Below are 12289 nucleotides of genomic sequence, written 5' to 3' on the forward strand. Positions count from 1 at the left end.
TGCTTTATAAATTGTATTGATTTTGGCTACTTTAAAAGAACCAGGTTCAAGACAGTTTTCACTGCTGTTAAGATTTGGACTGCCTTCTTGAAAAGAAGTAAATTGGGGAAATACAACAGATATATTAGACTCTATAAAAACAGGTCATTTCCTCAAGCAATCTTCGCAGATGAAGTAATGTCAGAATGGATAAACAGCGGTATTGTCCAGATTGGGGACTTATTTGATGCAGAGGGGATGGTACAGTTTGCAGATCTAAGAACTAGGCATGGTATTGATAATAGAGGCTTTTTCAAGTACCTCCAGGTCAGGAGTTTTTTTAATACTAAACCAGGGGGGTCAGTTGGAGTGAGTAGGAATGAGATACTGGAAAAATTAGACTTTTCGGGGATCACACCATTAGGTCCTTTTATGCCTGTTTGGTTAAAGGGAAAACTGACGACTTAGGAAAAGTGGGTAATAAATGGGCGGAAAACTTAGCGTGGAAGTAGGGTGGTTTAATGAATCACTGGACCTAGGCCTTACTATATTGTGTTCATCCTCCATGCAGTCACAACATTATAAAACTCTGTATTCACTCTATCATACCCCCGCCAAGATAGCTAAATGGGGCGGGACTATGGGTACCAACTGTCCCCGATGTAACGCTAATGAAGCTGATAGTATTCACATATTTGCTACTTGCCATCAACTACATACGCTAGTCAGGGACATCGAGGGTTTTCTAGACAGATCATTGGGGATCCAAATTAAACTTACCCCAGCTCGGATAATTTTAGGCCTGGGTATGGAAGGAGCTGACACACAACAGGAATTTCTGTTTGTGGCAATGTCAGTATACAGATTGACCTTAGCAAGGGCATGGCTTGACAAAAATCCGCCGGCACTACAAACCTGGCTGGCTAATCTGTTGAATGCTTATAATATGGAGAAGAATATTTATGCACGAAAAGGGAAAAGGGGGAGGACATTAGGCTTAAGAATATGGCAACCCATAAGTAGGTGGAAGGAAGGACTTGGGCCGCAGGTAGACCCAAGAAGGGCTTAATGTTTAAGTGGAGAAGTGTGGCTCACTGGTTAGAGCAGGCAGACCCTGAAGCAGAGGTCAGACCAGGGTTCAATTCCCGACACGGCAGGGTCTTGAGCTCAAATGTCCATGGACTCGATAATTCCCGCTTCGGTGCCTTACCTAATCATGGGTTCACACTCTGCAACTCTGGGCATTAAGCTTGCTTAATCTCCACAACAGCCCCCCGCTGCGGGATGCCTGGCTTTCACCTTGGGGATGCCCTGTAGGGGCTATCTCACTGGGAAAAGCCAGGACAGGTTCCCAAGGCAAGCGCGGAGATACCCCTTCGGGGGTCAATTCAGGCGCTATATAAGAAATATAATAATAATAATAATAATAATAATAATGATGGTAAAGTAAGAAATATAAATAATGATGGTGGAAATGCGTTATGAAATGTTTGTATATCTTGTAATCGAGCTTATGAAGCATGAAGTAATAATGCTGTATGAAGCATGAAGTAATAATGCTGAACAATATATAATGTATAAAGTGTGCGCAACATGGAAAACAATAAATATAATCAAAAATAAAAAATAAAAATTTGAAATGGATAATGCGCAAGAGTGCACTCTTTGAAGGAAGCGGGCAGTGCAGACCAAGACAGCGTGCCCATCACATAATAGGGCCCCATGATATAATTTCTATTCTTGCTGTGCCAATATTTAGAGTGTGTTTCCGCATTTTACTGCTGCTATAAGAAACATTTGAAATACAATTATGAAAAGTGTTTGAAAGGGCACTGGTATTGGTTGCCTAACTCTTCAAATGTAATTACAATATACATTTGGACTGCTTTTTGTTCGTCGTCATTTCTGTTCAACTAATTGTGTTGTTTTAATTTCTTTCTTTCTTATAAGCAACTCGATGCAGTGAACTTCTATACAAGACATACATTCCCCATGAATGGAGCACTGTAATTAACGAATGGTTTGGCCAGAAGGACGGTTTTACTTATGGGGTTGGGGAACAGTTCAATGATGCACAGGTCGGAGATTATACACAGGTGAGGAACATTTTTGAGTCAGATGTTTGTGTGGGTGTTTTTTGTGGTAGAGTAATGGTAATGGGCAGGGTGCGCCTTCGGGCTGCACTTCGGCGCATATTTTGTAAAGTTTAAAAATCACAATGGCGTGGCCGGCCTATCTGAAAAATATTAAACATATAAAAAGCTCAGTTATAGCATTTACCTACATACACACTGGCATGGTATACGGTTAAGGGTATCGATTGATCAAACCTAATTTAGAAACATAATAGACTGATCTTAAATTATCTGTCGCTAAATTTTAAATATTTATTATGACATTCTATTTTCCTTTCATTTCTATTCCTTTACATGTTTTATGCATTTTGGCTCCTCTTTTTCTCTTACCTTCCTCGCACTGTCTTTATGCCCGGCCCACACTTTAGCCTCGCAATCCCACCTGTATTTATATTTGTTATCAATATCGCTCACCTGTTGTCTCGTGAAAACAGGTAACCTATGATTTTAGCTCTCATCTTGAATGGATGTATGTCGTTACAACGCATACTTTTACTCCGCGTACCATTACAACGCGGTATTTACAACGCATACCGCTACAACGCATAGCGCTTTGGGGTGCTGGATAGTGGTAAGTATAATTTACTATTCTAACTCCAGTCCCCGTGGACCCTAGGGAAGGTGTTGGATAGTAAATTAAACTTACCTCTTATCCTAGAGCGCCCCCCAGCGCAATGCGTTGTAACGGTATGCGTTGTAATGCCTGCGTTGTAGTGGTAGTGCGGAGTAAAAAATGCGTTGTAACAGGTGAATACCATCTTGAATCCACTTCGCTTCAGGTTCATGGGGGCGGAGGAAGGCGGCAGCCCGTGGATGTTAGGGAGGACAGAGATTTGCTGGTGTTGTTTGGAGCCTGGTTTGAATGAGTCAGTGTGTGATGAACGATGCATGCTGGGAAAGGGAAACGCAGCGATTTGCACTTTGGTGCCTTATTCGAGATTAATGAGCACACTCTAAGCGACACAAGGTAACTTTGCATGGCTTCAGAAATCTTACTCCGAGCCTTGAGTCAAGCACGTACCACTTTGTGTGGTGCAAAAGTGAGACAGGGCTCTAATAAATGTGCCCTCGGGTCCCTTGGAAGTTGCACCGTAATCTCCCCCCCCCGACCCCCACCCCCCTAGTGCTACTGTTTTAATACTTTTTTTACGTAGAATGTCTTATTTCCATCATTGTCCCTAATAGTTTGCTATAACTTTCCTGTATGCGCTGTGCTAGACATAGAACATACATTATTTCAACACATACTCTTTTATGAGATCTAATCACATTTTATATATTTACATTTTTATTGTTTATCCATATAATTCCAAACAGTTGAGGAAAAGAGACATATTTTGATAGATTTTATTCACTATTCTATCCAGTTGATAGACCAACTAGGCCATCTTGGCAGGAAAACACCCAACCAAATCATAGCACGATAGGCCACAACCAAAAGCATAATGTTAAACAAATATTAACCCCTTCGCTGCTTCTGCCGGCCAACTGCCGTCGCGAGCACTACCTCGGTAATGCTGCGCACGTCCGATGGCCGACGTGGCCCCGCCCACTTCATCAAAGTGCCGCACCGCAGCAGAATTTGCGCCGCGGTTAAGCGGGTAAATCATCTTCCAAGTATGTGTTATGACTCCCTCAATCCTAAAATAAAGAAACCACCATATCGCACCATCCATCAAATGAGTTCTACTTAATGTTTGTACATCTAAATATTTTCTAAGCATTAATTGTTTACCACATAGCACAAATGTAAATATATAAAAGATTATTTTATGAATGACAGTTTTATACATTCCAACATTGCAGGCACCCATATGAATTACATTGCACAATGCACAAACATTAAACCGCAATAAAAAATCATTAATTAAAAAATGTGAAAATAACTCACATAACTAATCGAAGCAAAAATTCATAAAAATCTAAAGGAAACAAATGCACATCCATAGAAAATTATACCTATGGTTTTAGATAAAACAAAACCCCACATAGCTCATCTGTGGAGATCTCAGAAGTTAGCTTTGCCTTTGTGAATTGCACCTAGAAGTAACGCAGGCATAGGCCAGGAATACTCATGAAATTCAAGAGTTAGTCACACGTGCCATAAGAGAAAGTCTCACCTGCTGATACCAAAATGTTTGCGGTTGATCATATTTAAAAGGTACAGCTCTTCACTCAATCAATCAATCAATCAAGCAACCAGTAATCTTATAAAGAGCAACTATTCGCCCATGGTATTCTCACGGAGCAGGGAGGTATGGACTGAATCTGTGGTTCAGTCTAGGAGCCAGGTCTTGAGGTTCTTTCTGAATTGAAGCAGCGATAGGGATTATCTGAGGTGCAGAGGCAGGGATTTCCAGGTCTTTGCAGTGAGCTGAGAGTAGGATCTACCTCTAGCCGTGGTCTTACGGATCCTTGGGATGGTTCACTCTGGACTTGCTGTGAAGCATTTTAGAATCAAGCGTAATTTACTGATTCATGCCCTTATATAGGTATAATTCATATTGCCCTTATATAGACATAGAAATAATACCCATATTTAGACATAACCCATCCAGTAAAATATAGGCATGGCTACTTCCACTAGTTCCAAAAAGTCACAATGATTTCTTGGAAAACTCAGCTTCAACAGTCAGGGACATCCCCTTATTTGAATATTGATTTGTCCTAGAAATCATGGCGTTTTCAATGAACTACCATTCCCTTTGGGTTCTTTGGTGATGTTATTATGTCCGACTTTACGTCAAACAAGGCACCTTCAAGGTATAAATATGCCTACACTTGTCCTAGCAAACACACAGTGGTTCGGAGCAGCTCAACTATCTACTTGCCCGACGCAGCTCGCTACAGCATGTGCCGAAGGAAGCCGACCCTCCAGCTGACGCACTGACAGAGAAGCTGTCCTTTCTCTTGCTGAGAATCCAGCTCCAGTATTTCCAAGCTCCCCTCGCGGAGTGTTGGGAAATCGATTCCAGAGACAGAGATACCAGACCTCCTTCATTCTAAAACCAAGGTACGGAGCTGATTAGACCCTAAGAGAAATCTTGGTTAGATTCTTGGCAAAAACAGAATAAACCTATGCTACACCTCACTTACTTCTTCCCTCGTACTAGACTTAGGTTAGGTACATTTGGGGTAGGCGTATTTTACAAGCACCAATTGAGTACTCTTAGCCTTTGTTATTTATGTATGCATATATCTATGGTCTAGGAACCATACAATGCTTTTACAGTATTATTTTATAATACTCTTCTTACTGTACGCATTATACTTTGCATCCAGTATTATGATTGGAGCAGTTCACTTTACTTGCTTGAGAAAGAAGACTGTTCAATAAATCCTTTTATTGAAAACACCCGTCTCTCTATTTCTCTGAACCTCTGATGAAACGAAGCATGCACGAATGACTGAGTGAAATATCTATCTATTGTTTCCACGACTCTGAAGAGCAGTTTTATTCTTGGTGAAACAAAGTTGTCATGTTTATGCGGTTGTCAGAAACTTATGCCTTCTTGTGAATTCGAGAAAGTTTCTAGTGACCTCTGAGCTTGCTGGCACTGATAATTAAGTCTAATATATTCGATAGAGACCTAGTCGACCTAAGTCGTACGTCAAATCTTTAGGATATGTTATTCCAATGCACAGAGCCTATTGGGAATATGGGAACAAGACTACAGACTGACCGATGCCATTGTAGGTTAAGAACACCTTGTATTACATTTTGCAATGCCATCCCAATACTTATCAGTTGTTTTCACAATTTCAGATGGTGTGGGCCCTGTCTCATCAGGTTGGATGTCATGTGGCTTTCTGTGGTACAGACTTCATGTATTCTTGCAGTTTGTGTCCAGCGTGAGTATTATATAACACATGAAATCTGTAATCCTACATGGAAAGTCAACATCATAGAATAAACAAGGTTGGTATTTCAGATAACACTAACTTCTCTAACTCATTTGTGAGAAGAGGGACTGTTTAGGATTCGACAAAGCATGGTAAATTTGTTTTTTTCTTTCTCTCTAAATTCTAATTTATACATGGGATAACTGTTTTGTTTTGCATTGTCTAACCTGAGCCATCTCTCTTATGGGAAAGCCTACATCAGCTGTTGGTCTGTCCTTGGGCTGCCAACAGCAGAGCTCAGAAAGACAGGGCAGTAAATACCTCATTATGTTTCTGAACTCTGGGAGTTATTTGGAGTTAATGTATGCACTCAAGACAACAAAAAACAAGACAGCAAACCCATTCTGCACTGGTGCAGCACAGACTGTGGCATGTTATGTGTATTTTCTATGGCGCATATGTTATCCGGGAGGGTATCCTGGCGCACTGAAAAATGGGTGCTGTCCTACCTGACACCAATTGAAATAGCCTTCGTTTCAGCTTCTTGCAAATTCTCTGAATGAGCTGGAGGCTTTGGTGCGCAGGTGGAGGTTATTCAAGGCTTTAGGAGCCAGGAACAAGAAGGCACTGACACTGGCTCTATGGATGCAGGTGAAGTGGGCACTTAGGAGGCTGACAGAATGTAAGAATCTGGTCTGTGTGTGGAAGCTGATGTGGCTGTGCAGGCAAGCAGTACCTTGGTTGGGCAGTGTGTGTTTGTGGAGCTTGAAGAGGGCACATTCGTGAATGAGGAGCCAATGGAGATGTTTGAGGTTTGTGGATATGTGAGTAGGTGTGGTAGTTTGAGCGTGAGCCTGCCTGTTCTGCATAATCCAGAGTTTCCTTGTGAACTGGACAGTGATGCTGTTGTACAGTGCCTTTCCATAGTACAACTTGCTCATAATCAGGACTGGAGTGATGGTTCTGCTGGTGTTAAGTGTAAATGATCTGGAGATTTCCCTGAGGAACAGGGTGGTAATTAAGATTTGATTGTTGATAATGATTCCTAGGTTCATGACATGGTTCGAAGGGGTCAGACATGTATATGATAAACTTTGACTTTTTGTAGAAGGCAAGGGAAAGAATGAACTGGCTTTTTTTTCGGTGCACAAGATGATGTTAAATCCATGGGCTCATATTGAGATGGCAAGTGGGCCATGTAAATATAGAAGAGACTGGAGCATTGGGGGTCTCAGATAGCCTATAAAAGGTGTGGAATATAGCCTATATAGTATCTTTCAGAAATCAATGTAGAATATGTTACATCAATGCGTGACCTTGCTCCATGTATTCTCCTGTCCACCATTCATGTCTAGAAGGTGAAAAAAGCTAAGGACATTACAATTTCCCTGTGTCAACTGGAGGTAGAGGGCTTGTGCTCACTCCCTTAGAATGGTAAAAGTGGAATACCCTAATTAACACATTTAACGTTCATATATGTCCCTAGTAAATTGTACTACATGTATCCAGAGCCTGTAAATTACATGCTAGCAAGTGGTCTGTAGCACTCATCATGCCAACCACTAAAATAACACTATAAATCATGTCGCAGATCTGCCACTGCAGCCTACAGTGCAGACCTAAACTGCTATTTCGACCTGGCAAAAGAAAATATTTTCCTAGTCTAAACCTTTCTTTTTAAGGCTTATAAGTCACCCCTGAGGTAGGTCCCCAAGGTCAGGGTTATGTTCTGTTATGTTATTAGGATTTTCTATGGTGCAGCTAATCACTCGGATATCCCCGCTGTTGAGCAGGAATGTAGGTGTAGGATTAGGGTGTATGGTGTTAGTCAAAGAGTCATGCCTTCAGCTTCTTTTGGCTTTCAAGAAGTAAGGAGGTGGCCGTGATGTGTTGCGGAAGGTTGTTACAGGTCTTGGGTATGATGTAGGAGAAGGCTTTACCTCCTGCTCTGTTTTTTTTGGATGCAGGGAGTGTGTGTGAGTGAGAGTGTGGCTGTGCACTAGTCACTGGTGGGTTGGTGAAAATGAAGGCAGTTGTTTAGATATGTTGGTACGATGTGTTGCTGTGCCTTCTATGTGTACATGAGGAACTTGAATGTTCAGCCTTTGTGGATGGGGAGCCAGTGGAAATCCCTGAGGTGTGGAGAGATGTGGGTGTGTTGTGAGAAGTCAAGGATGAGTCATGCTGCAGTGCTCTGAATGGTTTGCACTCAGTAGGAGATGGTTGGAAGTCCCGGCCTAGAGCGACTGCTTATGATGAGGGCTTGTGTGACAGTGCAGCTGGTGCTCAGGGGTACCCATTTGAACCTTTACGGGGGTGGTGAATTCTTTGACTAGTGAGACGATCTCCTTGCACCAATTGAAGTTCTCTTTTATGTGCTTGGTTAGTGCCCTTTTGGTGTCTCACAGGAGTTGATGGTAGTGTCTAACTGCTGCCTTTTTGGTGTTTTTAGCATTGTCATTGTGGCTATCTGTTCATTTTCTTTCCAGTTGCTTTAGTAACATTTGGATTTTAGTACCAGTTGGCATGTTCCTTGATTTTACTTTCTCTGTTTTTGATGGGCACGAGAGAGTCTGTCCAGTTCCTGATCCGTTTGTTGAAGTTGGTAATGTCCTTGTTGAGGTCGCTAGTGGTATTGTGTTGGCCTGTTTTGAAGACATTGACCCAGTCTCTTACACTGCTCCATTTCTGGCTGACTGATGTGACAGGACAGACAGGCTAGCCTTTGGTGTGCCAGGGGTGTGGTCACACAGCAGCAGCCATTAAGTAGTCCCAGGAAGGGGGGAGCATATGGGGCAGAGATTCAGAGGAGTGGGAAGAAGAATCAGGAATGTGATGCAAGAGGAGCAGGTAAGGAGTAGGGAGGCAGTAAAATGCATGGGGCCAGGGTTGCAGTGATCATGATGGAGTGCCACAAACAAACAAGAGAAAAACTATGATGAGAGAATTCACAAAGAGAGAAGGGCAAAAAGTAAGGGAATGCACTGAGAGAAAAGCGAAAATGAACAAAATAAAAAGCCAGAAAGGTGGAAAATTGCAAAGGGAGAGTGGGGAAAGGGTGCAAAGAGAGAATGCACAAAAGAGAAATACACAAAAGAGAAAAACGACAAAGCATAAAAGAAAAAAGGAACAAAAGAGTGATCAAAACAGATAAGTGAAAAACACAAAATAGAAAAGTCACACGATTGGAGAGAGAGCAGCAAAAAGCTGAAGAGCAGATGGTTGAGAGAGAGGAGTGGCTCAGCTGGGATGAGGCAGGATTCCCAAGATGAGGAGCAGGGTCCGAAACGGCTTAGGGCCAGTTGGAGGACAAGTCACAGGTAGGTGAGTTGGGGGGGTGCTTGTGCATTATTCATACAAATAAGGACATTTGTGCTTACGTTTTACTTGTCCTGACAGTGAAAAGTTCTTTTTCCCTGTAGCAAGGCTATCTCTCACATAGACTAACACTGGGTTACCATAATACACTCATTAAGGGATAGCTTCAGTTTGGGACAAGATAAAGATATACTTCTTCCACTCAAGTCAAGTTCGATTCAAAGCAAGTTTATTTAGACCAATGGTCTTTAAACGTTTTTAAAACTACATTAATACACATTATATAATCTAAGTTCTTAAAAGATCATAAACATTTCAAGTGAAAAACACTCAATTGTCCTATCCACAATACATATACACAGATCACCCAAAACTATAAAACAATCTTTCAACTATATTCACTTTTGAGGAATTCTTTAACTTTTTGAATAAACTTCCCTGTGGCACAGGCAATGTCCAAGGTACTCATTTCCATTCAAAGGTTTATTGCCTGGCTTCTATTTATTACATCGTTCTTTTTAAAAATCGGGCGCAAAAGTTATGTTCGTATATCTGCAACCTTCTAATCAAAAAGTGGGGGAGATGGAATGTTGATCCATTCGATTTCCAAATTGCATATGCTAATCAAAAGAGAAAGGATCGCTTGTCCTACACAACCTTAGGTATGCAGGAAGAGCGGAGGATGTCCCAGTATAAAAGACCCTCATGCACGTGATGGGTATGATGGTATCTGAAGCGGTATATCTTGGTTCTCCGCTTTTGAATCACATGTGTGCATAATTATTAGGTCGATCAGGTTATGCAGCCTCCACCAGGAGGTTCTTACCCAAGGTTGATGCAGTAGTGAGCCAGTGATAAGGAATATAAAAAGACCGTAAAGCCAGAAAAAGAAAATTTATTTGGTCTGGGTTTGGGTCTAGTAAACTCTATGGTAGTGCATCTTGTGAACTGGATTATGAGTAATAGGTGCACTCAGAGTCTTTGAGATCATGAATAGTGGGGGAGATTAAAAGTTGGTCGACATGTTTCTGCCTCAATCGCCTTAGTTAGGACTTACAGGCATTCATCAGGACCGTTAAGTCAATAACTTGAGGAAAGTCTAAAAAAAGTGCTCTTAAAAAGTGAAAAGAAATAGGGATGTTGACCTGTTTCTCTGTTTGGAGGTCTTAATGTACCTGTAATGAATAAACACAAAAGTTTTGCAACACACACACAGGGAGGGGGGTACAAAGGGTCACATACCAAGCAGAAATCTGCTTTTCACTTCTATCCATTGATAGAATTCTAAACAACTAAAAAATGGCAATACTTCGAAGACCGGTTAGCAAGTATGGCAATGTCAACTCTCTCTTCAACACTCCGTACTCATGCAAAGGACTATAGCATGCTTGGAGTTGGTGATACATGCATGACTCCATAACCTGGTAGGTGCATAATGAGTCTTAGAGTAGTTGTATCTCTATTTCGATCAGTGATTGTGCACAATAGTAGATTTTACTCATTTTGTGTATCATCATGAGCATTCTCAATAACACCTTCCCTTTTGCGACGTGAAATTAACTGAGGCGACATAATCATGAATGTGGTTCTGTAAATGTGACCCTGACAGACTATGGTCTGTTGTAGAATGCATTCGGGAAATTGTTACCTCGAGCATTTAATTAACGCGCTCCAGTCGGATGGTTGAGCTGTAGGGGGACTGGGGAAAAGAGACAGCGTGGTTAGGGTAGTGCATTACATTACACTTGCGGTTTCGTAGCGCGCTCATTTCTCCCGTCTCGCTACCTATTGCGTCCAATCCCGGCTTTCCCTGTGAATGCGCTGCTCTCGCTGATCCGTAAACAGTGCATTGTGTTTCCGGGTCGATATTAATGGGCGGCGGTTAAGCTGTGTGGTGATCCTATTGGTCTACCTACGTGTTGTCATGGGAACTATGGTGTTTGTTCCTGCTTCCTTAGTAAATAATAGCGTCGTATGGAAAAGATGTTATAGAGCTAATACGATAGTCATGTACTGACATTCGTTTCGCAATAGGGGAATTGTAACGATGTTAGGCATAGTATTTTACCAATGTTGCATGAGGGTCTTTTATACTGGGACATCCTCCACTCTTCCTGCATACCTAAGGTTGTGTAGGACAAGTGATCCTTTCTCTTTTGATTAGCATATGCAATTTGGAAATCGAATGGATCAACATTCCATCTCCCCCACTTTTTGATTAGAAGATTATCAGCAGCGCACAGCTGTGGGAGTCTCTATAGATTTTTGATCACTACAATCTCACCGACTGCAAAACTGCCTCGGAATTTAACAATGGCGGAAAATTTGGGATTAAGTTATTCCATAGAAGAGATTGATGCAATACTCGCTAGACCGGCACCATTTATGAACAGTGACCTCACTCCGACCCTCTCCAGCTCTACAGAATGGGACAAACTTACTGAAATAAAGAAAGAACAAGTCAGAACTGCCGTTCACGGCATTATAATGACGGAATACCTAAGAGTAAATGCGGCACCTAGAGGACTCTGTGTTACCAATGCACCAAGAATTTTCCTTAAAGATCTGGCCTTTAGAAAAGACTGGTCTGCTATTTCATGGAAGTGTACCAGGGACTATTTAGTCCTGATCATCAAAACCGCTACAAGACTGACAGATGAATTAACAGTAAAAATCCAAATTCTAGAAACTAAATTGAACAATACTGGCAATATTACAATATACAAAACTAAATTAGATGAAATTAATAAGGAAATGAGTGACACCCTTGAATATCTGATACAGACCAAACTACAAAAGTTAGCAAAAGAACTTAAAAAATTCTCTATAGAGAAAGTGCACCCTTACAGTAGCAAAGACTACAAGACCGATGACAACGCCTCCAACTATGGATCAGACAGCGGCGCATCGAGTACAGGTTCAGATCAAGGAACAGATTACTTCAACAATCGCAAAAACCATTACCAGAATAAAAGAGGAAATCGACGTGTACGTAACTATTGGCGCCCCCCTTT

At 41.5% G+C, this 12289-nt stretch overlaps 1 protein-coding gene across 1 annotated transcript in view; it reads left to right on the forward strand.

Moving 5' to 3' along the window:
• LOC147706969 (cysteine-rich venom protein-like) overlaps positions 1-12289 on the forward strand; it is a 188434-nt gene that overhangs the window by 69426 nt on the left and 106719 nt on the right. Inside the window, exons 6-7 of the mRNA XM_086925607.1 lie at positions 1930-2075; positions 5881-5966. Of these exons, the coding sequence (XP_086781733.1) occupies positions 1930-2075; positions 5881-5966 (232 nt within the window). The remainder of the gene's footprint in view (positions 1-1929; positions 2076-5880; positions 5967-12289) is intronic.

The sequence above is a fragment of the Lissotriton vulgaris genome, chromosome 6 (assembly GCF_964263255.1).
Source record: "Lissotriton vulgaris chromosome 6, aLisVul1.2, whole genome shotgun sequence".
In the NCBI taxonomy this organism is placed as follows: Eukaryota; Metazoa; Chordata; class Amphibia; order Caudata; family Salamandridae; genus Lissotriton; species Lissotriton vulgaris.